This window comes from Aythya marila (assembly GCF_965140915.1).
Source record: "Aythya marila genome assembly, chromosome: 13".
Taxonomy (NCBI): domain Eukaryota; kingdom Metazoa; phylum Chordata; class Aves; order Anseriformes; family Anatidae; genus Aythya; species Aythya marila.
In genome coordinates, this window is record NC_139054.1 from 15,407,936 (window position 1) to 15,435,341 (window position 27,406).

The 27,406-nt window shown below is 42.1% G+C and overlaps 1 protein-coding gene across 3 annotated transcripts; it reads right to left on the reverse strand.

Annotated features, from left to right (window-relative positions):
* Positions 1 to 839: 839 nt before the first annotated feature.
* Positions 840 to 27,199, reverse strand: LOC309882928 (SLAIN motif-containing protein-like). 3 transcript variants are annotated; one of them, XM_082770436.1, is made up of 10 exons: positions 27,061 to 27,199; positions 26,499 to 26,592; positions 24,801 to 25,525; positions 15,102 to 15,238; positions 12,461 to 12,610; positions 7,485 to 7,625; positions 5,195 to 5,512; positions 4,840 to 4,977; positions 4,360 to 4,678; positions 840 to 2,340 (listed from the first exon to the last, which is right to left on the reverse strand). In XM_082770436.1, the coding sequence occupies exons 3-10, from the start codon at positions 25,505 to 25,507 to the stop codon at positions 2,274 to 2,276; spliced, it is 1,977 nt and encodes a 658-aa protein (XP_082626562.1). In that variant the 5' UTR covers positions 25,508 to 25,525; positions 26,499 to 26,592; positions 27,061 to 27,199; the 3' UTR covers positions 840 to 2,273. The 3 variants fall into 3 exon arrangements, with proteins under 3 accessions (XP_082626562.1, XP_082626563.1, XP_082626564.1); XM_082770437.1 differs by lacking the exon at positions 12,461 to 12,610 and having other exon boundaries at positions 841 to 2,340; XM_082770438.1 differs by lacking the exon at positions 840 to 2,340 and having other exon boundaries at positions 4,514 to 4,678; positions 4,812 to 4,977.
* Between the last annotated feature and the right edge of the window lie 207 nt (positions 27,200 to 27,406).

A 27,406-nucleotide genomic window follows, 5' to 3' on the forward strand; every position in this document is an offset into this window, starting at 1 on the left:
AATAAAGACAAAAGAAAAACTCTATGTAAAAACAATAGAGAAATCTAGCTAAAGTGTTGCTAGTCTCTTAATTACTTTCCAAATGCACAAAGACATGAGTCCAATGTAATGAGGTTTCCATTTTTTCCACCAGACAGGTGTTAAAGAATCTTCTCCACAACAGAGAAGCTTTTACAAGACCATCCTGTACACTTTCAAGGCTTTATCAGGAATAGCAAGAAGCCTGTCTGTCTAACAGCAGTCATCTCTGGCCTTCTGGCATGTGGAGGGGAAGTGCTTATATTCAGAGAACGAGGAGTCACCTTAATTCATTCTCATTGGGCTCTCTTCTGAAATGCAGCTGTGCTCGTAACAAAAGCCTTCCTTTTTGCCCTTCCACTAAGTGGAACTGGCTTTGAGATTTACCAGGGGATTTCTCCCCATCCGCTCCTATCCACACTTTTCCAGCTAGAGGCTGCTCTAAAGTGGAAGAAGTGTCAAGAAACAGTTGTATACAGCTATCTTCTAATAGGAAAACACTGATATTCATTACAAGGAGCATGTGGAATGGGAGAAAGAAACCCTTGCAGTTCTCACTAGCTTACACGTATATCTCTTTCAACAGGCAACAACCTTAGTCTCAAAGCTTGCTCACCCACTGCAAAAAGCTGCTATTGTGTAACTGTTCTCTCAGCCCCTTGTGCAAAAAGGTCAGCTAAGACCAGTCCTGCACCAGCATTACCTTTCTAGCAGCAGTCAGTAGGTGACGCAGGAACATATTCATGAGAGCTAGTCTGAAACTCAATTTGATACAGCTCTCTTCCTCTTTTTACCTTTCTAAAACAAACTTAATGCAAAGCGTGATCTCTGCTGTGGCTTCCTAGTTGCAAGTAGTTTCCTATATTTTATTTTGCTTAAGCCCGTTGTGGATGTTCTCCTTTAAGGCATGAACTGAGTGCTATGAATTGTTTTCCATTGCTGACACCTACCTCATTCTTCTGAAATCCAAAGAGCTGAAAGGTAAATACCGATACTTGCATCGTAAAGCTCTGTCTAGGTAAACAGGTCTCCAAAGGGAGTCTCTCAAAAGAGCTGAAGCAGACTTCTGTAGCGCTGGGGCTGTCATGAAAAGCAGCCTCACTCCTAGCACAAAAAACACGCAGTCAGGCTCACTGTTTGAGTAAGGCAGATCTATTTCAGCACCATAACATTTTATTAAACTACACTATCAAAATCACATTGATGGCAGGGAGAACATTGCTATCAGTGCATATTTTGTGTACTAAGACTGTAGCCTCCAGCACTTGCTGAGGAAAAGGACATTGAAACAGAATCCTTCATAGCCAAAGAGACAGTAGAAAACTCTTCTACAAAAATGAGGGCAGTTAGGGGCTAGTTGAAAGATCAAAGGGAACCACTTCAAGTCAAATCAGTCAGTGGGAGCTATTTTTTTTTTTAAAAAAGTTTGCTCGTAACTGGTGTTTGTCAACTTCCTCGTATGAGATATGAAGATGCTGATAAACAGCAGTTTTCAAATAGCATCCCCCGTCCCTGCAACTGCCTGGTCACAAACCCACACAAATATTGTGTACTGCTCCTTCACTTGTGAACTGTGATGCACACACTTGAATACAACAGCTTGAAGTATGCTACAGTTATAAAAACCTGCTTCATTTCCTAGAACAAACAATAAAAATTAGCAGAAATACATTCTATACAGAAGTAAAAAAAAAAAAAAAAAAGTTGTTTCAGACCAATATTAGAATACACCAGGTTGAAGTTAAAAAGTCTTACTTCTAACACCTATACAGCTATTTCTAGTCTCCCCAGGCCACCGCCATGTAACACGCCACAGCAGTGGCTCAGAGCTGCTTTCTGGCACAAGCAGGGCAACCAGCAGCCTTTTTAAGCAAGCATCCTCAGGAGCAGTTCGTAAAAAGCATTTTTTTTTTTTTTTTTTTTTTTGCAACAGGCCTTCCAAAGGGCTGCAAATAGAGGTTAGTATGAAATAAGGCTCTTTTCAGTCTTCGTGTGAAGACTTGTATTTCAGTAACGTTTTGAACGGTGGGAACATGGTAAAGCAGTTGTGTGTTCCACCACTCAGGACAGGCTCTTGACAGGGTTTTGGAAGGCGAGGATTGTTTGCATTCAAGAGGAGAGGAACTATACACATCAGTCCCAAAGAGATGGGTCTCTCACGTAGAGGATTGTTTTAAAATAACGTTCTCAAAGCCCAGCCAGCTGGGGTTCTGCTTCACAGAGGTGTTTGGCAGTGCATCGGCATTTTGGTTGTGTCAGTAACACCCATCCTTCCAGGAGTCGTCCACAGTGTTCTGAGTGGTCTTTGCTGATTGAAGAAATCTGGTTTGAGAGACAAAGAAATCACTACCAGCTACAAGAAGCAAAGTTCCAGGTAATCTGCTGGTGCACACAGGAACGAATGCCTGTGTGAGGCTTCAGCTTACACAGGGCTTTTGCAGCATCTGTCACATGACAGTGCCAGCAGCAGCCTGTTTTAGGTAAACTGCTGCAGTCACACAGGTACCCAGCCTGCCCAGCCCCTGCACCACGAGGCCCACGCAACAGGTACAGCAGCAGCTATTTCAGGCAGCGTAAAGCAATTGAGTATGAATAAATACTTCAGCAGAGACCTATTTAACCTGCTGTGCTACCTTATGAGCACTACTGTGGGTTTTCCCACACCTGAGTCTAGAACAATTTTTTTTCTTGTGAGTATGACTGAATACATGAACTACATTCAAGTTGTATGTAGAGTACTGCTACAAGTCAAGCACTTAAAAATTCCCTTTAGTGTGCTTTTGTTGTTGTTTTTTTTAAGTAGTAGACACATGTCAATTTAAGGCTATAAGCAGACATTTAAAAATCAGAGTACAATATTCCTTAGCAGGCTGATATTCAATCAAGTTAATTTCCCATTAAAAGTTTACATTAAAATTGTGCTGCGAACAGCTGTAAAAAAAATAGCTTTGGGCAATTTGGTAGGGGGCTTGCCATACACAAGAATACAGCAGATGGCTGGGGACAATGGGATAAGAAAACATTGCTCAAATGGCATAAAGCAGTCCATGCATGTAGTTGTTAAAGCCATTTTAGAGGTTTTAAGGAGATTGGATATGTTCTAACTAAACAGCTGTTGCTTTAGACTATCTGCAAACTTCAGACATCCACTGTCTAAATATTTAAGTATCCAATCACAAAAGCTAAAGAGCTAGAAGTAATTGTAAAACAAATTCAATTGCATCATACTGGGTTAAAATACAACCTCAAAATCAGTTCACTTATGCAACAAGAAGAAAAATTACATTTTTTGGATACCATTATGTTTGCTTTTTTTTTTTTTTTTTTTTTAAGTTACTTTAATGACATAGGGCAAAATAGTCAAGGTTTGTCTTAAACATATTCCTATTTTCAAAACCCTTCTAAAAACTCATTAGGTTTTGGACAATGCCCACCTAGACTCCTAGCTAAACACTAAAAAAATTAAAATATTTTACGAGAAGCAAAATTAGAGTATCACAGTCAGTCATCTAGGAAGATTATTATATTAACAGAAAATAGAGTTTGTCTTTTGAAAGATTTTTTTCCTTCCCCAAACCAGGTGTATGCACCAAATAAAAAAGTTTCATAACGTTCATTTCTTATACAAATATATTTGAGCCTATGGCTCCACGTTTTCCTGGACAACTAGCTTTGTTTAAAAAATAGATGAATAGAATTATTTTTTTTTAATGATGGAATACTGAGGCACAGAATATTGTATGACTTGGTCACAGGGCATTTAAGCAAGAAGCTGATGAGTTCTAGCCTATCACTTCACACATGCATTCACTGAACTTAATTTTAGTGGTATACTAAGGAACTGCAACTCTTTATTTCCTGACTGGCAGCAAAGTACTTAACCTCCATGAACGTAACAGCTTTGTGCTACCCTTTCTTTAATGGCTTCCCAACCCGACATCTAAACATCTGCATTAGAGCAGAGTTTAATTTTCATATTCATGGAGATCCATAGGCAGACACTGTATTAAAATCCATCCAGCTGCCTCTCATGAGAGAGATAATAACCAGTTTGAGAATTCAAAAAACAATTTCCCTGTTTTAGCTATGATTTCCTGAAAATACCAGGACAGATGTGCTGAACTATCACCTCCTACAGCTTCACCTGCTGAGACTGTGAGATCTGAGCCTCAAGCTGTTTTCAATAGTAGACATCATCAGTAGGTCATCAGTACATCTGACCCAAGCTTATATCCATGGCACACTTTAGAAGAATTCCAAGACTAACATCACTCTATTAAAAAAGCTTCTAATTTGTGAAATGAAGGTAGACATTCAGGTCTGTGAAGCTTAACATCTTACCTCTTGGACGGTGGCGTCAGCTTGCTCTTGGGCACTGAAGATCCTCCAACAGACGTGCGTGCTTTAATGGGTGAGTTTTTGGCCACAGTGACCATGTTGCTGCTCCTAGTAGCGGAACTGCTACTGGAAGAGCCTGTGCTAAGCGAAGAACCCTGCGGCTTTCGAACTCCACTGACAGGATTTGTGTAACTGCAGGCTTTTACCGGCTGCCTGGGTGTTAACAGAGAGTTTGTGCACGACCCGGCTTTCATTGGTTGTCGCACTGTTAAGGGAGACTGCCCAGCACTGGAGGAATACCTGAGCTTACTGGGAGCCAGACCTAGAAATGGAATGACAAAGAAAGAATAACCTGGTTGGCAACAGTATTATAAGAACTCATCAGGACACAATGCGTCTTAAGGGCCTTGGTTTTAGTCGGGGAGGTTTAAACAAAAAAAAGAAAAATGCACTACAGCAATGTGTAGAAGGCATTGCACTGACTTGCTGATGGTTGCTGAATTCTTGAAAGTCGACTGCTTGGCACCTGCAGGTCCGACTCCAAGCTCCGGCTGCTCCTGACAGACTCTAGAGCTCGAAGACTCGTCCTGGCTAGGTTGGGCATGCTGTGGCGCATCTCCTCTGAAATCAAAAGCAAATCCACTGTTTGCTGCTTCTGGTAGCAACCACGAGGTAAAACTGTTCAGATTATTAAAAAATCTAAAAAGTAGACAGGTATAGAACTAATTCCTGAATGAACTATTTCCAGTAAATAACAACACTTTCGAAATGAATGCTTCAAAATATATACTTTATTTTTTTTAAATTAACTTGTACCAAGAGCTCATGAGTAGCTTACCTTCGCTGTTCGCGTACTTCAGCCGGTCTTGCATCGGGCTTTGCACGGATCTCCTTGGGGGACGGATACGGGAAGTAGATGCCCTACTATAATCTGTACTGGAAGAAGGGGACTGGCATCTGGGTGAACTGAGCGGAGATGGCGAGTATCTGTGAGCGCTGCGGTATGACAGGGAACAGTCATAATCATCCTCATCCTCAAGGCTGTACGTATCGAACTCCTGGTCACTGTAGGTTCCTCTTCGCAGGGAGTGAAGGGAGGCGCTGGAACTGCGACGTGATACGGAAGCAGAGCTAGAGGCACAATCCTGACGGAGACCTGGAGGCGGACGGCAACACAGCTCAAGGTCACCATATGTTAAAATAAAAATTCCTTACCCATAAGCAACACAAACTCAGAAGCAATACTTCCATCAGTAATTCATTTCACCCTTGAAGGAGACTCAAGCTGGTACAACTGTCTTTACTGAAGGCTCTCTCAGCACACTGAATCCCTAAGCTGGAACAGGAGTCACCTGTATCAGCATTGTTTAATTAGAGCAAATAATTAATATTCAAAATGACCTAAATTACTCCTTATATCACACACATGAGCAGCTGTGCTTGTGGACTATGTACTGCCATGCAAGCTCTGTTAGGTGAGCTCTGTAAATGAGTCTAAATTACACTATGAATTTTTCAGTGCAGTTAATTATGCACCCACCAGCATTTCAATGTGAAACAAAGATTTGAACTTATGCCTCCAAGTGATAAAAGGCCTGCATTTACTGATATCCATGGTGCATCTGCCTAGGTTACTTATAGCTCCTCACCCAACTTGTGCCTTTATTTAAGCTTTCTTGCCTAATAAAATGCAAGCAACTTCTTACCAATAACTAATTTAGCGAACTCGTTGATTGGGCTTTTGAAAAACATGTTAGTCAACATTCTCAAAAACTCTTCTCACTGCATTCCCTCCATCCCAGGGAATAAAAAAAAAAAAAAAAATTGTAATTCTCCACTTACTTCCCTTCACAGTACAGATATGAAAAGGGTACATAATTCTGAGGATAAAGCAGTCTTTTCCTACCTCACTAGAAACTTTGTGATGTGACAGGATTTCTCTGCTATACTCTTTTTTTTTTTTTTTTTTTTTTTTAAGTGATCACAAAGCCGAAGAAAATACTCAAGTTTAAAAAGAGAAGGGCCGTTACTTGCTTTATTCCCTTAAACAGAACTTGCTGCACTCAAGCATAATGAAGCAATAACACAATCTTTTGCTCTTTTTGGTCTCACATCCAAATTACTGTTTCATAACATCTTTTATATTTATAAACGTACAGTACTAAAAGGAGGTGCTCATCAAAAGAAAAACAGAGACTTTCATTTTCTGTTTCCAGTAAATCAAAATCAATGATTAATTTGCACAGACTACCAAATCCTACAACTTTGTTCCACCTTGATTTTCAGTCAGGACTTCTACAAATTGCACTGAGGTCAGCAGTGAGTTTTTACCAGGAACTTAATGGGAACTGGCTCATGGCCCTGAAATCCCCACGCCGTGACGCAGACATGCTTTACGCTTGGTTAAATTTGCAGAGCTGTCTCTAAGCACTTTACCAGAGAAAAGCTTAAGTTGTAATTTCAGCTCTTTCAGTGTTAATGCTCTTCAACTTTTGGTTTACTCAACACAGCCATAGAATACAACCTGCGTCTTCTGTGAAAAACACAGCTTGTAAAATTCGGTTCTCTAGACAGCTTCTAATATGATTTCATGCTGCAGTTAGGCAACCTTGCTCAGAAAAACAAAAATTTACAAGCAAAATTGTTTGCCGGGTTATTTTCTCAGCTGGATCAGTTCCCCAAACTGACACACACTGCAGCTCCACAGCTGCTCACGTTGGCTGAAGCAAGGCAACAGCAGTCAAACAACTCGATGAGCAGCTGCTGTCTGAACTGCCACTGCTACAGAATGGTTACTCATGAAACCTCACCTGTATTTGAGAGACGGTCTGGGTTAGAACATTTTGAAGACTAAAGGGTGCTTGCACATTTAACAAGGCTGGGGTTTGGGATAATACTTTCAAGACCATTCTCTGCTTTACAAGATATAATCTTGACAATGTTACACAACTGCTAAGTTTAAGTGGCAGTTTGGGTCTGCAGACTTTTAAAGGAAGCCCTTGCAAAACACAAAGGTTACAAATGATCTATCATATCCTTTTGTTGTTTGGGGAACAGAACAGTTGAAATCCACCTACATTTATCTACGATTCTAAAACCGTATCACACATAAAATCGCTGCCACATACTTTCTTCCTGAAGGCGTGCCATAACCTGGACATCAGTCAAGTCCTGCAGTTTGTATCCCATAGAGATGGAGTCATCAGATGTGCTCAGCTCACTGTCCACAGATGACTGAGAGCTCAGTGCAGAATGCATGCTCAAGTAACCTTTAGAAGAGAAAGAATAGAAAAAACATTCAACATCCGTATACAAAGCAAGAATGAGCAGAAGAATATTTATTCCAGTAATAAAAATCAGTACAGTTATGAAGTTAAGGTATGATCGCTAGAAATAATTAAGAAGTTAGCAGTGACTTGAGAGCACAGTGCTCGGGGCTTTAACTTGCAGTTTTAAGGAGGCAGAGAGTCTGCATGGGGATAAAATTGCCACCTTCTGGACAGAAGGTAACAAAGATATATATTTCTAAGTTCAAACTTGCCAATAAGATCAGTATTTATTATTGCTGCCAATTTTGAGGAAGGGGCAGCTATTGATTTAGATATTAAGCAGCAGAGCTACATGAAGCATCTGCTAAGGCGTTGGTGAGCAGGAGGAATAGGAGTAAAAGGCTCCAAATGGCTTTCACACTACAATACCTCAAAAATCATTCATGCAATTTGATTATGTAAAGTACAGTTCATACAGGATTACCTCCTCGTTTTAGAGATTTATATTCTTCTTTCCTCCCATCAAAAAACAAATTCTCTTTCTTACAGGAAAGGATACAGCTTATACATAGAGCAGGTCATGGAACCTTTACTATAGCTAATAAAAACCAAACTGGAAGGATCTTTCTGCAAAGGGAAGCCTTTCAAAAACCAGGCATTAGAAAGAAGAACAACCAATTTTCCTTTAGAATAATAAATAATAACAAAAATAATCACAATTAGCACGTGCAGACCTTCACCTGCTTGTACTTTTTCTGAGGTCAAGCAAGGCAGTGTTTTCCATGGTGTACAAGCACTACTACTTGCCACAGAAATAGGAAGACAAGACCAAGTTGTGTAACTCTTGGGTTATGCTGGTACTTGTTCTTCAGATGTAGGCAGCTTGCAAATAACCCCGTATACAGAAATCAGGTATCGCAACAGCTTTTGGGTTTCCTCCAATACTTTTCTTCCTGGCAACTTGCTGTTACTGCAGCCAGGGTAAACATCACCAGCAGTTAGCCCGTCCCCATCTGTAGATGGCAGGCAGATGCAGGCAATGTTACAAGAGCCTTGCTGCCATTCCATCAACATTAATTTCAGCTTGGGGTAGTATCTTTGAAAGACAGCAGGAGAGCTGGTGAATGGTTATTACACTAGCCTACCTCCATCTTCTCCCATTTTAGAACATCCATACTGCTTTGTATATATAAAAAAGCATTACTAGAAAAACTTCTGGAAACACAGGAAGGGATTAGTGAATCTCAAGCCTCTACACAGCAGTTGTGCCTGTCCATGCTGCTTGTTACAAAATACCACATGCTCCTAGCATAACTAAGCCTTGAACCTTCCAACCTGTGGAGCTATTTTAGGAGACAGAACCCCATTACCTTTGAAGAAATTACAAGGTTGTCTAAATATATATAGTACTAAATGCAAAGAAAAAAAAAAAACAACAAAACACAGAAATACAACCAATTTGATAGAAGATAAAGCTGTGGATATGCAAGAGGCTACGAACACTTGCCATCACTTAAAGCTAGAGTAGGATTAAGGAATACAAATCCTGCTCAGACAGAGATTCAAGCTCATCACTGATACAAGAAGCAACAAGTAGGCTGTTACAGCATCAGCAGATAAATCAAGAACAAAACATCAGCCTCCCATTGCATCGATATGATGTCATTTACCACCTTCACTTTAGCTCAGTTTTGCTATCTGCTTTCTAGGAAAAAAAAAAAAGAAGTATTGAAAGCAATGTAGCTAATTGACTAATTCTCAACAATACTACAAGTGACACTTGAAATAAAACATTTTGTCTGTTCTCAGCAAAACATCTACAAATCATTCCTGAACAACCCTTTCAAACAACAGTTAACTCCCTCTTGTGCAAGAGAAAGCAGCAGATTCCCAGTGTGATCTCTTCAAGGTTTTTTTTTTTTGCACCAGTTGTTAAGGGTGGTAACGGACAACACTGAAGACACACGTTTCAAGTCCAGGTGTAAAACAAGTTCCCTACATGGGTATTGAGCAAAGTGCCTTCTACCGATGAACTTCAAATTCCTCATCTGAAAAGGTGTAACATTTTTCCAGTTTCAAGATGCTCACATATTGCATAGTAGCGTGACTGTGGTGTAAGGGACACATGTGTGCGTTATACAACCACACTCGCCCTCCAAACCAAGACAGTCCAGTGTTAAGACTGAACTTAATTCCAGGGATTGCACCTCCAGGACGCAGTATAATGAATAAACTACAGGTGCTCTAGAAACATTTCACTGATTAAAAGAGGAAGGCTGAAGTGCTCTGATGCAAGCAGCAGCAAACGACAGAACACAAAGTACTACCTGACACTTCAAACCCGGGAAAAGGACAACCGACTTGTCTTAGTTGACAGACACGATGATCTTCCAAAAATCAACATACTTCCCTTTCTGGCTCTCCAGAAAAGGTTTAAAGACATTCTGAGGCCAAGAATAACAGAGACTTCTCACTGACTGAATGCATGTCAGTCTAGTTCTCCCGTGACACCTGGGATTCAGTGTCTCAAAGGAAATGGCAAGGATGTAATGATGTAAGCCTTATCCTACAGACATGCAGTCTGCTTGACTCACTATATCAGCTGTTCTAAGTATGCAGAAGTAGTTGAAATTTAGACCTTGATATTATTTTGAAACTCTTTGCAGCAATAAAAGCACAGAAAAAAATGTCTCCATAGAAGAGAAGATGAGACTGGATGGGAAAGAAGAAATCAGGAACAATTTTTAGACTGTAAGAAACGTCCATCAATTGCCTTTTTCAAGTTATTCATTAGTTGACAAAACTACATTAGAAATAAAATGAGAGAGAAACTACAGAAGGTTACGAAAAAGTTCCTGCTGTCACACTCTCATAGTCCACCAGAACAGCTTCAGAGGTAAAGGAGGAGAAATACATGAATACTGAATCATTTTAAAATGCAGTACTCACTCTGCATGCAGTCAAATTGCTCAGAAGAAACTCAGATGAGTTTCTGTATCTTTGTAATGGTCTGAATTTGCTGGCCTTCTGTAAGTATATTTAGATATTGATACTTGATTGTTATTTGTGGACAGGGAAAAAGAAGTTATTGAAGAAAATATGCATCAGGATTATATAATTTGTTTCTTCTTTCCTGTTGTGACTATCACCTCCCAGTTTAATACAGCTTTTTTTAAAAGCAAATTTCCTGCTTTAGTTGCGTGTATCTCCTTGTATTTCAAATTACAGGTCTACTTAGAAACAGTCAAGAAGGAAGGGAAAAAGCCAAAAAACTTTTACACTCTATCATCAGTAAAATCTGCAGTGGCTCAACATTGCAAAATGAACTGATTACGGTTTTCATTTCAGAAGCTTAGCACTATGGATTTTGGAAGAGCTTTAAGTTGCTGTTGAACATTTTTCACTTGAACTATTAGGAAAGCTCTGTTTTTCTGAGAAATAAAAATAGATCCAGATCAATCAAGTTGAAAATGAACTTTGAACTCCGTCAGCACTTACAGAAGGTGTGTTTTCAACAACTGAAATTAAAGGAGTGGGAAAGGAAAGAGCCACAGAACAGGTGCATAATGACCCTACGGGGAAATAGCCTGTGCTATGCTCTCTCTTTATGTGGTACTCTTGACAACTTCAGATTTGCAAAGTGGATGATGAATTTTAGAAATTGCACAGACACTTCAGTTTTAAACAGTAACTGTTTCCATATGAAAGTGATGAGATCATAAATCTAGATTTAAACCCTGCTGCTAACCATCTTCATATTAAAAACCAAGAAAACCTATTACGGATATATTAAAAAAAAAAAAAAAAGTTTATTTAGAGCATTTTCCCTGAAGAATTCAACTATCAAAAATAATCAGGTGTACATGCATCTTTTTGTTTACAAAACAGAGCCAAGTGTTCATTTCTATTTACAGCAGGAAACCAGCAGATCTCCTGCAGCTGTGAAAACATCCATATGCAAGGTGGTGGTGTGTTTTTTTTAAAACAGGTTCTTTTTACATCAACTTTCAAGCCAGAAACTGTTAAATACGCTTTATGTTTCTAAACATGCAAATTAGGATACAGCATTCTCCACAAGTAAATAAATAAATAAAACAACCAAGGAAGACTCTTGATAATAAGCAAGGAGGCAAAGCATTTCTATTTGGAAACTGAGCATAAAGTGCATCAGGGATCAACAATGCTACTGAAAGAGCCTGTGTGGACTCTTAAGGCTGCAGCTTAAGAGCAGACACAGACTTGAGGCCAAGGCATTTAGGAGAAGCTTCATTATTATAATTCATTAATATAGCCTTCTGACAGGAATTTTGTACAAGTTGCCGTGAATTACGAAATCTTACTCCAAACACAATGAAGTCTGACGGAAAGCTTCTGCTATTTGTGTTTAGTTTTTCATTCAGACAGTTTACAGACAAGCACAAGGCTTCTTTTTGACTGTATTAATCAATATTTTCAAAAGAAACTTCACATGCTCAAGCCAAAAAAACAGAAACCAAGTAACTTTATATAGTTAATAGCTACATATAACAATGTTATTCGAGACAAAGGTGTTTCCCCCCCCCAACATCTGTTTTCTATTTTAAATCTATTATAATTAGTACAGTTTAAAGGATATTAAAAGTTATAAAAACAAAAACAACAAAAACTATAAGACATTTAGAATGCAAGGAGGTTTTCTCCCCACAACAGATGAAACCTGGATAAGAGAGCAAACTAAAAGGAGAAAACCCCATGGGTGAACTTACAGCTCTTGACAGCTTTTCCCTGTGTCCTTTAGTAATACTCCTTGCATTTTAAACACCACAGGGTTGCACTGCTCTACTGACATGCCATACCTGAGCTGCCACAGGTTAGTAGTGCTTTGTTAGTCGATTTGAGATGCCCGGGAGAGTTTAGTGCATTGCTAGAGGAGCATGTCTCTGTATTCAAATTATGTGCGCTTGGTGATGCCAGCGGACTGCAATACAGGTTTTTCCATCTACTGGCTAGAAGGAAAAATACAGAAAAGCCACAAAGGTTATCAAATTATTAAAAAAAAAAAAAAAAGCATAAGTTAAAGAAAGGCATTGGGACAAACAAAATTAAATGTTGTGAAGAATGAACTTCGAATGAGACATCCTGATGGCGTCAGTTACAAGATACAGGAGGCAAAGCAGTGCCTGTTCCCTTGGCTCACTCTCCACTTTAACTTGTTTTTGTCACTTCTAAAGAATTCCAAGAATAACTTCTGAAAACCGCTTTGAAGAAGTTGTATGTTCCTGAAAGTTTCAATGCTGGTCTTCAAAGATGACTGTTTCCATAAATATCTGTCACTTTTATACTCTGTCTTCATTTTAAAGAGCTCCATTGAACTTTATGTTTAAACGTGTATCATTTTGAATTCTTAATGACAGAATCAAACCAGCATCAAAACTATAAAAGCTATGACTTTAAATTAAAAGGAGAGCAAATGACTATGAAAAACAGCTATTCTGAAGTATTTATTCAAAAAAGACCTGCATGCAAGTTAGCGGAATGATAAAAAAGAAGCCAGGTAGCAAAATTCAGTGTATCCATGCTTACTGAATTTGGAAATAAGCAGCTACAACATCAACAAAATGACTCACTCCGTGATCTGCATATATTCAAGGGGCTGCTGAATTACCCACCCCTGAAATCCAGAGAACAGTAGCTGAGGAAGTGAGTGAGAATTCACCATATAAATACAATTGTTGGTCGCCCACCTCCCCCCCAGTGCACACAAATATTAAGTATTGTAGTTAAAAAGACTACAAATAAAGCTTGATACATTTCAGTTAGAAAGCAAAGAGTTAATCAAATCAATCTGCATTTAAATTGTTAAGCACAAATGGTTTATAGAAGTAAATGAAGTTTGTTCTCCAACTACATTCAGTTATCTTAAGTCAGGAATTTCAAGGCTAAACTCAAAGTGAGCCTGATTGCGAGCTGTGCCAAAACACTGCTGGGATGTAATCTTGAGAAGTCAGCAGCCTCTGACTTCCTATCACTGAGTTAGGACTGCTGCTCAACCTGAAATCAAAATGATTGCATTCATATAGAAGACAAAGCTGACACCCACGCAGACAACTATTTCTGTACCAAATTGGTTGTATTTTCAGCAGTTAACATCAAAATGTTAAAATGATAATTAATAAAATGTTAAGGGACTCCCAAGTGTTAATTCTTGCAGAAACTTCACTTATTGAAGCACACAGCTAACTGCTGCTTTGTGGTTAGGTGCTCCTGAGTCGAACCAGACAGATGGGGCTGCAGCATGTCCCACACTACAATGTTTTTCAGTGAAGAGTTGTTAGAAGGAAATAATAAAACTAGATATCCCTCCAGCTGCAGGGAAAATCACAGCTGCCTGTAAAGAAAACTATATGATACAGAAAGCTGCACAACATAGAAACCGATTATTTATTCACTTCAAATCCCTCAGTGTCTTGGCTACAAGCAATTCAGCTCAGGACTTGCACATTTTAAATACAAACCAGGAGCACATTTGAAAAGACAAAAGGTAGGATTATCCACCAGATGGTTTCCAGGTGATGGGCTATGGATATGTAGAAATAAAACAACAAGCTTGGTTCTGTAATGAATGAACTATGCATCCATTCTCAGAGCTTTTATATCAGTGAATGATTAATATGGGATTGATCCTTCTGTGCTTTGAAAAAGGAAAATACAAACATCTCCCTGCCCTGTTTTAGAGAATAATAAAACTGGAAGCAAAACTAGTTTCCCAACTCACACCATTTCTGCAAGTTCCAGGTTTTAACATTTACTTATTAGAAGCTCTTAGTGTCAGACAATTACTTTACTCAGGTAATATCAGTAACAGTAACATACGGTAAAAATAATCATCATTAGAAAGAGTCAACATCAGCAGAACTTTTTACTTGAAAAAAGATGTAGCAATGAATTTATATAACCAACCCCTCCCGCCCCCCCAAAAAATACACTTTTTTCATATATATATTTTTACATTAAAAATTTTTAAATACTAAAAAAAAATAAGAAATTAAGAGTCTGAAAACACTGATATGAATTGTAGTGTTTTTAGGCTCTGCACACATGAAAAGAACAGAAAACAAGGTGGTCAATTTGGCATTAAATTTGTAGTGTCTGTATTTGCGTCTTAAAAAGATACACGAAGGCAAAACAGCAGGGTTCCTCGGTCAGTCTCTTACTTGCAATCAGCGCAGTTTTCTTAACGTTTAAAGAACAATCTCTTACCTTGGTCAGCTGATGGCACTACTGTGGTAAACCAAAGGCAGGGAGGTTTTCATACAGTGACAAACACTGCTACACAAATACGCAGTAAGAACGCAACATCTGAAGGTGCTGTCTCTGCAGATACTCTCCAGGACAGTAACTGCAAACTTCATGTCTCTTTATTACTCCTCAATAACATAAAGCATGCAAGGGGAAATAAAAAGATACTCGAAGAAGCAGAGCCTGTAGTTGACATACCTTGATCCAGCCTGTTGATCAGAGTTCGGCAGGCTGCTTCTGTCTCGGGGCTGGGGTTGTCCAACACCTGGCGGCACCATTTTAAAGGTGAGCCCGTTTTCTGGTCCGCAGCAGATTTTCTTGGGGACACGTACAGCCTTTGTAAGGATTGAAAAGGGACAGCAGAAACGCCCATTAACGCATGCATGCAAGCACAGAAGTAGCAGTTACTGAAGTATAGCTAGCAGTAAGCAGCAGAAATGTTACCCAACTTAAAAACAGGGGAAAAAAAATGCAAACTGTGACTCAGACACCAAATGTACTACCATGATAGTTAAATTCACTTAAAAGACAGCTTCACAGAGAAATACACAGCCTCTGCAGAGCAAGCTTCAGGCCTGACATGCTGCAGAACTGCTGGAACTTTTAAGCTGTTGAGCACCAACTTCCATTTGGCACACTTGCCATCACCTATTGCCACTTCCTCTCTCTCCATCCCTCCCCTCCAAAAAACATCCCATGACAAAGATGACAAGGGTGACAAGGGGATTCTAATTTGATCTTCATCTTCTTTTAGAAGTCTTTAAATGTTTGGTTGGTTTTTGGTCTGTTAAAAAACCCTACAGGTCAGGGTGTTAAAGCTGTATTACACAAATGTCTAACATTTGTCTCCTGCCTCGTAACAACAGCTCTCAGCCCCTGCAGGAATTGTATAGAGACTAGCCACAGACTGACAGGATAAGCAATTTAATTAAACGCTTTAGAAATCTTCAAACAATTAGGGAGTATTAACTGCACATTACCTTTCCTTTTTTCAATTGTTGTGTTAACTAAGTTCTAACAACACCCAAGTTTTTGACAGTTTTAACACTCTTAGCATCATTTTGCAGGCCTGGACTTATGTATAAACAGTTTAATTACCTTTGAGCCTTGGATTATTTACAACTGATGATGTGTAAAGCAGCGTCTTAACTATTCCATAAGTAGACAATTTCTCTCAAGAAAGGTCAAAGGGTATAGTTTCTGCATACAGTAATACATGCCTTGCTTCAATATCAGAGTTCCACCTAAATTGTCTTAATCTGCACATGGTACAATATTTATTGTACTATGAATGTGTTGCTACAAAAAGGGATTTAATAGAGCGTTCTCCTGGAGTCATCCAAAGCATCATACAAAAAGGATTCACAGGTAGGGAAGCACGTTCTGAGATGACAAACTTTAGGACCCCCATCTGGGCAGTTGATGGAAGGGTCTGAGAGGTGACACCTCTGAGCTCAGGAAGAAGCAGAGAGCAGACTGCTGAAAGCAAAAACTTTTCTGATCTTGTTAACAAGGCCGTAAGATTCTCAACCAAAGGCTCAAACTGCTGAATTTGGATTGAAGCATACCAAAAGATGTAGAGATCTCCCAACTCTTTGAAATCTTTGAGGTACTGAATACCTTTCAGGAAGAGAGATGGTTTGAGACTAAATCTTTGGGGTTGAACAAGAAGCTGTTGGAGAAGGTTAGCTGTTCTTTGCAGACACAAAGTCTGCGGCTCCCAAGTCCATCTGTCTCAGCAGGGCCTGCTCAGCGCCCCTCTCCTAGCAGGAACATCGTGTGCTGCGGCAGCGAGACACATCAGGTCCTTCTGCTCTGGGTACTCCTCACACTGATATCTCATACTCAATTCAAAAAATCCCCCTTCCCCCAACAAAACTAACATAAATCATCTGATATTTTTGTAATTATCCCACTAATGTCTAAAAAAAACCTCTCATGTTTGAGCTACATAAACATTCTGGTGAACTCTCAGTTTTCAGGTGTCCTACCCATGAAAGCGAGGACTGGCCTAAAGAAAACAAAGAGCTGCGATGGTTAAAATACCACACCAACATCCAAACATCCATCTAAGCTATGGCCCTGTCCCCTATCCTGCCCCCAGGCTCACACAACAGAACAGCAGATCGACCCAGAAGCTGTCCTTGCACAGAAAGTTCTCCAGGACTCCCACACCTTTGCTATTTGGGGCTACCCGAGTGAGCATCTCCACACACAACAGCTCCCTACAGATATTTTTTTTTTCTTATCTCCTTTTGGATCCTTCTCTCTCTTCTTTTAGCACCCCTGGCAGCCAACTGATGCGCTGGGACACTTCTGTTTGCTTGCTGTGAAGCTGTCACCTCCTATTTACTCCCAGTACTGCCCAGTTCTTGGGGAAGGGGATGCCAGTGGAGGGCAGCTATTCTCCATTGTCTCCTGACATGCCACTCACAACTTTAGTGATCTTAATTATATTCTTGCCCCTGGCCAGACCCTCTTTTTGGGGAGCAGAGGGTCAGTCTACATTGCCATGTCTCATGCAGAGGCTTTTTCATAGCAACCTTTACATAAAACCACACACAAATAAAAAAAATCCAGAAGCCAGTTTGCTATGGGAAAAATAAGTGCTGAGCAAAGGGAAGGCAGTATTCCTGAACACACAGTATTATCTCTTATAAAAGACTCCACAAGCAAGCCTTGCTGTTTCTGCATGGGCAAACGAGCATTACAGCCACTCAGCCTGAATAAAACGGAGAAAGCAAAGCGCTCGCTCTCCCTGGGTTTGTTTTACAGTTCAGACCAAAAAAGCAGCAATAAAACCATTAAAAAAAAAAAAGAGGCCAACAGCCTCCTTAGGGCAGGTCACGCTGTTCTTTGCTTATTTTAGGTTTAGGGAGAAAATCTTGCTCTACTTTGGGAAGTCCTTATTCTACTCAGCTCCTTCTAATCACGTTTCTACCCAGGACCGCACCAGCACCGAATTACGATGCTCGTTTGATTGCTGGAGCCACTTCCCTGCGAGGCAGAGCAACCTGCTCTGCGGTCTGCCAGAGGGCTCATTTTTTCAGCTGACAAGTCTATCGGCAAGAGACGGCCTCACTTACCATTTAACTAAACTCAATTAAGTAAGGACAACTCAATTTTTCAGAGCACTGCCAGGCAATCTATAGAAAGATAACGCCTTCGGAGGAATTCTGCCTTGATTTCACCAAGTCCGTGCTGCGCAGCTTTGGGTTCAACGTTCCCCAAGCTAACTCGTCACAACATGCTCTCATGGCTTATTCTCCCACAGCTCTGCACACCACCAGCCTAACAAACCAAACCCACCTGCCCCATTACCAGAAGCAAGGATTTTTCTGGACAATATTCAGACCTGAAAGTCTGTCCTTATCACTGCCTCCACGGAGTGCTGTCCTCCATCGCCCTGGTGGCACAACGGCCGCAGCAAGCGAGGGAAGTTCAGACAGCACCACGTTTGTAGCCCAACTAGAACAAGTTTTTTGTCTGAAAGAGGTTTTTGTGACAAAGCTAGCTCACTCTGCTCTGTTTCCAAATACGCAGGGTTTTGTTTCTGGTAGTTTCACCCCATGAGCATGTTTGATTTGTCAGGATAACTTAATCCAGTAATCACTGGAAAAAATGAACTCAGGCATGCCATTAAGCGTGCACAAGGCTGCCAGTTTATAAGTCAGCCAAAGTCTTTGGGGTTTAGCAAATACCTGCTTAGTGAGTAAGCTTTACCTTGCACTGTTCCTACAACTCAGCAGTTTTTGGTGGCGAGCATGTTCTGTTTAAAACAGCAAAAAGTTATGCTTTTAATATTTTCTTCTGTCGAATCACAAACTAAAACTAACAAATTGTTTAAATAATGCCAAGGCCTAACACAGAGCTCAGGAAGCAGACGCTGGGCAGATATCTATTCCCAGTTTGATATATTGGGGATTTGCTGTGTCATTCATTAAATATGAACGAGATTTTCTAGAGCTTCTGTGAGGAAAACCTTACCCAACGCATCCTTAGTTTCTCCTTACTCTGCACGTGTTTTCCTTTCCCTATCAAGTATTTTGTGAACTGCACCTCTGCTAAGAGGCAAGTGGGTTTGGTTGGGCAGCGAGCACCACAGGAGGTTTTTCTTCCCTTACGAATAATGGAAGAAAAAGTATTTCAAGAAATAAATCTGTGGCATTCCTTGCAGTTTATTCCAATGTACTAACAGCAAAACACCCGCTAGCAATTTTCAAGTGTTACAGGATACATGGGAGCCAGTAGCCACTATTGTTTGTTTTAGAAAATACCCCCTTAGAGAAAACAAACAACAAGGACCTAGACGATACTATGACAACTTTCTTAAATCGATCTCTTCGCTAAAAAAAGCTTCTTTACAATTTAGTAACGCATCAGATTGATTGTAAGAGCAAAAGTCAGCAGTGACTGAAAATGTAAGGTTCTAATCATGCAGAATATTTACACAAGTCAACCTGTAGATCATAAAATGAGAAACAGGGCTGCAGAAAGTTCTATAATTAATACACTTGTGAGCTAAATTGAAAATAAAATGCACCCCGGTTGTTATGACACAAGCTTGGTTTATTACCCGTCACCTACAGGCACTCAGCACCAGTACACATGCACCAACACATGAAGACAGAACCCTGAGGTAGCTAAACGTGTTTAGAACATTTTAGATTTATAAGGTACACCTCCAAAGTGCTAAGAAGGCAGCTAAATTCTTCTATAAAGCAAGCATTTCTAACACAATGCACTCATTTGCCTTTCCTTTATGTATCAGCCTTTAGAGAGGTGGATTTTCAGATTTATTACTGCACTGCTGCAGTTCCCAGTGCAATCTGATGCCGCTGTTGAACAGAAATATCAGTGATGGAGTGCTGAGGAAAGCAACAGTAGGAAATATATATATATATACACACACACACACACACACAGAGTCCATGAAATGACAGACAAAAGAAACAAGGAGAAAATCCCTGTGGAAAACACTGCCCAAACACCAGCAGCAGAGCATTAGCTAAAAGAGCAGTCTGAGCTTTCATTCCCAAGAAACATAACTAGAGAATGCAAAAAAACAGCGCGCAGCAGATCCCAGAGGCAGCACCACTTTTTTTTTTTATGTCTCTCTAGCGACTAATCCTGCTGAACAAACCACCAAGAATCACGGCACTAAATCAGAGGAGCTTCCAACAAGGCATTAGCCTAATCTCCTGACACAGCCGCCCGCCTGCAAGAGCGAGGGGCACCCACAGGTCCCATCGAGGAGCGGGGCAGCACCGCTCCTGCTGCAGCCCCCCAAGGCCCCACAGACAGCCCCCTGCCCACCCCTCATTCCAGAGGGAACCCTCAGCACCTCCAGCACTTCAGGACAAACTCTGGCATTTCAGGCTTCCCCCATCACAAGCAAGCGAAGCCAAAAGGCTGCATTTTGCACGCAGGCATCAGACAAGCCGGTAGGCTTTCCTTCCAGTTAACTCCACTCGGGCACTGGCAGTTACCAGTGCTGAAGGCTGCTGATGGCAGCGTTACCTTAGAGCTGCACAGAAAGGTTTTGAAGGAGCTCCTCTGCCCAAGCATTGCGCACAGCAGGTCAGACGTTGCCCCAGACATCAGAACGGCTTCCTGCAGCTAACACAAAGGGCTGCTAAAACAAGCTGGAACATCAGGAAATGGTTTTGGTAAGTCATCAATACATTAATGCCACAGAGCGAGCTGAAACAGTATTAAAAATACCTCCAGCAGCTTTTCATAAGCTAACCTTGTCTGAAAAACTAACACCGTGCAAGTTACTGTCACTAATCATGCAGTTGTTGGCAAGGGGAGATCCCTGGAGAACTACTGCATGGCCTCTGAAAGGTACAAAGGGAGTCCAGAGATGGAAGGCAGTTAGAGCTCTCCCCAGCTTAGAGGGGCAAGATGTCACGTTTCCAGGATGCTGTTGTCACCCTGCAGTGTATTGAATTAAACGCTGCAAAATTGAGCCAGAGCTAATGCTGAAAACATACACTCCAAGGAAACACCTAAATAGCAATTTATTTGTAGGGACTGGGCACACGGCTGGCTCAAAGATTATTTCAAGGAGTCCCTCCTTGCTGTGTGAAAATCCTGGGTTCAAACAGGAGACAGCAAAGCACAAAGGTGATGGTGGCACAGCCTGCTTGCAGTAGGAAGACGTGATTTGGGGGACAGAAGCCCTGCAAGACACAGATGAAACAGCCACAAAGGGATTCACCTGAGTGGCACAGGGATTCATTCACCTCTTCACCCCACAAAATAAAAATAACAGGATACAAGGCCGAGTAGATTTGACATTCATGTAGACACCCATTTTACTGCTTTTTCAAAAAGGACCTCAACAATTTTAAAGAAACTTACAAAGATTTTGTTGAATTTGCATGATTGGTAGGTTTGAGCTTAAAAAAAATAAAAGATAAAAGGCAGAAAAACACACCTAAAAGTCTACCTGAAGCCCCATTTTAACCTGCTGGCAGTTTAGCTTTAGAGCCAGGGATGCAGAACTTTTGGCTTAAAGATCATTTCAAACAATAGCAGTAGCACCACCGGGGAGATGTGTCCAAGGGCCTCTTTTTTTCCTTCCACCAAGGGGAAAAGGGAAGCTGCTCAAGGCAATGCGTGGATGGAAGAGTTGGTACTCATCCCGATAACAGAAAAACAGGCATTAGGGGGGACGGAGATAAAAATCGTCTGATCTGGTAACAAGGAGAACGAGTGCAAAGCCCAGCTTCTTCAGTACTTGACCATTTTTCTCTCCCTCTTTCATGCAATGCCACACCAACAGGAACGCTTTGTGTTTCAGAGGTGGGTGGAATGTGAATCACTTCATCGTAATTCCAAATCCAAATCCTCTCCCCCAAGTCTTACCAGGAAGGATAACTGACAATTTGCAAAACACCAGAACAGCAGCAGCGGTCTGCATAACGAAATGCTGAATACAAATCACCGCATGAAGAACATCAAACTAAGCTCACGGAAAACTGTAACTTAATTCTTCCATGCAGGGAGTTCACAGGAATGACAAACGAGGCAGGACGACTGCACGCGTATCCCATCGGCCCCTTTCTGCCTTTCCTCAACCAGCTCAGGAGCTGACGTGCACAGAAATGTGCCACGAAGGACTGGGCTGGAATCTAATACGGGGCAGAGACCACTGAAGCCTAGACCAAGCATTGTGCTGAGCTGAACAGCACGGAAAGCTGACTTGCCCTCAGTTGGGCCTCGAGGATATTTACAATGTTGAACAGCTACTTGAGAAAGCGACCTAAGGAAGCAAGTCAAGGGACAGACACCAAAGAAGCGCAGAGTACCGTTACCGCCTGGGACGCCCTACCTCATGTTTCACAGGAGCTCATTCATCACACCCTTGTTTTTAAAAACAGCACACGAGACACCAGGTCTTGCTGACACCGAGGGAAACTGCACTGCTAGCCCAGAAACGCCTGCAGTCTGGACCAAGGAATGGTATTTTCAGGGGTGCAGGAACCCAGACTCTACTTGTGCATGCAGAGACCTGGGGCAATTCCTCAGACCCGCTCCGTCGTGCTTCCCCCTTGGCACTCCGAGTGCAGCAGGCTTTGCTGTTAGCTCAGGTGGCAAAAATCCACACGGGAGATTTTTGCTGGAGGTTTCAAACCCTGTCAATCACAAGGGCACCAGCACAAGGCCACCCTCTGGTTTTGGAGTATTCTTAAAGCTGGAGAAGTGACACGAGGATGTAGGAACTACAGCCTCTCACTTTAAATGCTATTTTTTCCCCATTCCGTATTTGAAACTGGTTCATATTTCAGAAAACTACAACATAAGCTCTCAGTATTCTTTATGGTATAGAGCATCATCCCACCCACCAGAAGACATTAAGGAAGAGGTCGGGGCCAGTACCAGCCTGTCAGCTCAGCACCGAGAGGGGAACACAAGCCGCAGGGCGCTTCTCAGAGACACCAAAAATCATAAAACGTCAAAGATCTGCTTACAAGATTATCTTCAATATTAGCTACTGCTTTTTTCCCATACATATGGTATTAAAAAAGACTGCAGCTATGACAATATAGTAAGCTATTCGCTTTGACTAATGCGCTGCTTGACATATTTAGTTATTACTTCTGTCCAGGCAGTACAAAATCCCCCCAGTCAGCAAAGCCACCTTATTAAAGTTGTTCCTAAATCCATATAGCATTAGAAGCTTTTCTTTTCTTTTTTTTTTTTTAAAAGAAAAAAGAAAAAAGAAAAAAACACCCACATAACCACTGTTATCTGGCTATTGCTGATAGGAACCCAAGAATATCAGCACAGACAGCATATGAGATGTTCTTGCAAAGTGAATTTCAAGTACTTGGCAATAAGCAGAGGCATGCGCTATTAATTCTACATCCATTATTAGTTCCTCACTTTCAGTACTTGGTAAAGAAGAACGAGGTTATTAGCCACCAACTCAAGAGGAGATTAATAAACTCAAGCCTCTGAGTGCAGAATCTCTCCTGGCTTCATTTCACAGTATTCATTGCCTGTATAAATCTCCAGCTGTGTCTGGTTTCTTTATCAAGACAACCTAGTTTGAAGAACATCTCATGTTGTAGGCTATAAGCATGTATGAAAGACTGGAAATAAGGAAAATTACCAGCTTGTTAAATATACCAGCTTGTCAAATACATCCCCTCCCCTCCCCCCCTTTTTTTAAAAAAAATCTGATCAAAATGCTTTGTAGGTATGCTGGATTCTCACTGATCAAGTTAGAACCAGTATTTGGGTGTCCAAATGAGGCTTGCATTGTGACTGTCAGTAGCAGTCACAAACAAATGAGGAGTCACATGTACCAGCTGCAGCCAGGAAAGGTGTGCAGGAGAACTTTCTGACTGCCAAGGGAAAACAAAAAAATTTAAAAAAACAGCACACGATAAATCAATTTTGAAGAGCACTTCTAACTTTCTGAATTCTTTTCCAAAACTAATGCTGAAAAGCAGTCTTACTTCATTTTGCCATCAGAAAAGTGCTTTCCCTGTTTCTTAAATAATAACAATAGATTTGAGCTGACATCATTAAGTTACTTAGCTCCATGCCATTTACAAACAGAAGTTTACCCTTGCTTGCAACAGCTAATGAATTTTTATATTTTATGGCTTGTTTTGTATTTAGTAGCCATTCTGGAATGCTATCTTCACTGCCAGATTAATCTCCAGCTAAATAAGTTTGGAACACAATTTGTAGATCCCTGAGGCTACCCTACAAAGTCTTAATTTTAAGAACTCTGGATAAAATCTCCAGTCCCAGTTATTGCATGAGCTGGAATTAGCCTCAAACTTTAACTAGTTTTGGAAGGGCAAGGGAAATTAATCTGCTGATTTATACAGCCAGCTGTAAATGAGGCTGCTGGTGGAGTCCTACAAAGTAAGGTCAGTTAAGGATGACATCATTGATCTGTTTCATATCATGTCACTAAACAAAAGAAAACGGTTAACTGCAAAGAAACCATACTCAGGAAATGGAAACAGATTCTTCAGAGATGTTAGCAAAAGCCACAAATTCCAGATGCTCTAGGATCTCAGTCTGCATTTTGCTAAATACAACATTTGACACTTATGTACAAAGATTAAAAACCCACACTTCTGCACGTGTTAATGAAATAACAAGGAACGGAGGATTTCTACACGTGCTCCAGCAGCTTTAGCAAGTAAGGGGACAGACAAGCTCTACAGTTAAACTGCTTCAGGAACAAAAAAAAAGTTCTGGCAGAGTGTTCTTAAAAATAACAACAATCAATAATGTCAGGCACTTTCTTGCTGCTAAAAATCAAAGCATTTGGTATCTTTAAAAACATATTGCATGTTTAAACACAGACACTTGGAATTGCAGCAGCACGAGTTCCACGTATTAGCAAAGTTTCAAAATACATACCAGCTATCTTCCTCTTCATTGCAGTTCTCGAGTTCTAACACTTTCACTTCATCCAGAGCTGTGTTATTCAAAAGACTTTCTACATCTCCGCAGTTTTCATTTGGATTTTGTTCATGTATTTTAACCGAGGCATCAATACCTGCAACGACCAAGTTTCCCATAAGCTCTGTGCCATTACTCCCATCCACACGTGACGAACGCCTAACGTTATCATCAGTCTTCATTTCCACCTTGTACGTGTTGGAAGACAATCCCTCAGTGGCACTGTTACAACTATATTGCATTTGGGCATCTTTGTCTTTTCTTAAGCAATTGTTCTCTCCCTCCTCCTTCCTGATTTTGCTTAGCTTGTTGTGCAGATCTGCCATTATTTGCAACTCCTGCTTCTCGGTTATAGCATTGATGCTATTATTTATTTCCATCCCATTGAGACCAGAGTCGTGGTTATCCACGCTGGCATGGATCTCGCTTGGCGTGGTCCCAAGCAGACTCCTGCGGCTCCTCGTTCTTAGGTGCTGATTCTGGATCTCCAGCCTCCGCACCAGCTCCTGCAGCTTCCGCACCTCATCCAGCTTCGGGCCGACCTCCTCGGACTCCGGCTCCGTGTCGGGGCCCATGGCAGAATTCTCCGTCGAGTCTCGCCCTAAGCCAGGCTCCAGAGCATGGTCCTGCTGTATGAGCGGGGCGCTCCCAGGAACTACCATCATCCAAACCGCGTGGCTTCACTGCAAGACACGACAAACATACAGGAGCTCCATAAAGACGCACGATATTCTAAACAAATTGGACCTGAACACCAAAAACACTGACTTCTCTAAACATAAACTAATGGTACTGGGTTACGAGGTGACTGAATTCAATCAAAATCTAGAGAAAAAGAACAAATGCATCGCTATGAAGACTTTCAACACAAGCATAAACTACTCTTTTAAACACCTGGGTCTGCAACATTTATGCTACAAATCAGGCCATATAAAAGGAGAGTAATTTAATCATGCACAACAGTTGAGTTCCCATCTGGTAACAACCAAAACACATGAGAAAAAAAAAACACTGATTGAGCAAAGTCAGGAAACATAATTAACAAGGTACTGACGTCAGACAATGACAGCATTAAGAAAATGGTAAAAACATCCTTTGTTTGCTGCCAGGTTTATCCTGCAAAACACACAGGCACAAAAACACTTGAAGACGTTTCTGTATCAACTTGTATCAAGGCCTGACTATGTATCAATGACTACAGACAGGAACTTCAGTTACTGGGGTAGGTGAAAATAGGCATAGCTGGTGTCTTTATTGGTGTATCTTCCGTTGTCATTGAAGACACAGAAGCAAGATGTGAACACAGAAAAAAAAAAAAGAAAAGAAAAAGAAAAAACAAACAAGGCAAAGGAAATAGAGAGAAACAAATCCCCCTTCAGATGACATATTCCAGTAAGCGTTGCAGAAGGAAGCCATCTCTTTGCCATCCTCAGCCAAAGCACTACAATTCATCGGGTGGCTGCGAGGGCTGTTTAGGGACCCGTAGCTCAGGCAGCTTCACCCTACAACTGTGTCCCAGCCTCCGGGAAGCCATAAAGCGACCCGTTTAGCGGTACTGGGCTGCTTCAAGGCGCTGCATTTAGCAGTGAGGGGCTGCTTGGGGTGCAGGCTCGCAGCTCACGCCAACGCCGGTCCTCCCCTGCGCTAGTGATTTACCTCAGCGCTCAGCTGCGACGTGCTCAGCTCCCAATCGCGTCTTCATTGAAAAGGAGCAGATCAACGCTACGTGGAGCGAGTAAACCAGGCACCCCTAAAAAAAAATAAATAATAATAAAAATTAAACCCCGTGTGGCAGGAGGATGGCACACAGAGGAGGGGCACGGCTCGAGGGCTCTGCTGCAGGTGCCGCAGCTGCGTTTAGCCCGGGGTCTGTGCGGCTGGAGCCTGCCTGGGCTCCCTGCTCCCTGCCCCCTTCCCCGCCGGCCTTTTTTTCCCCGTTTCTGACAGAAATCCTGTCAGTCCTTTATCTCCCACGCGCCGCCTGAAGGTGCAGGGCGGCGGCGTGACCGGCACAGAGCGCACAGCGCGCACCCCGCGCTCCCTCACCCATCCCCGGACGAGCCCCCCCAGCCCTAGGAGCACTCCCCGGGGGTCCCTGGAGGCTGAGGGGCGGCACCCGAGCAGGGGGAGCCCGACCCCGTGAGGGCGGCGGGGCGCGGCCATGCCGGGCCCTCAGCCCGGACCCCCCCCTCCTCCCCCCATTTTCCCGCCCTTTTACCTCAGGCGGTGCCCGCGGGGGAGGCTCCGTTCCGCTGCGATCCAGTCCGGTTCGGTCCGGTCCGCCCCGAGCCGCTCCGTTCCGCTCCGGTTCGATCCAGTCCGGTCCCGCCGCCCACCCGCGCCGACCGTTGGTCGGGGACCCGCGGGGCCGAGAGGGGAGGGGAGGGGTGGGGAGGGGAGGGGGCCGCGCGCGCATTCGCCCCGCGGCCACGCCCCCCTCCCTCGCGCCGTGCGCGCGCCCGCCGCCTTCCCGCCCTCTGCGCGTGCGTGGGGCTCGGGGGGGGGGGGGGGAGCGCGCGGCTTCGCTCCCCTCACGGGGAGAGGGAGCCTGAGGGGGGTGGAGG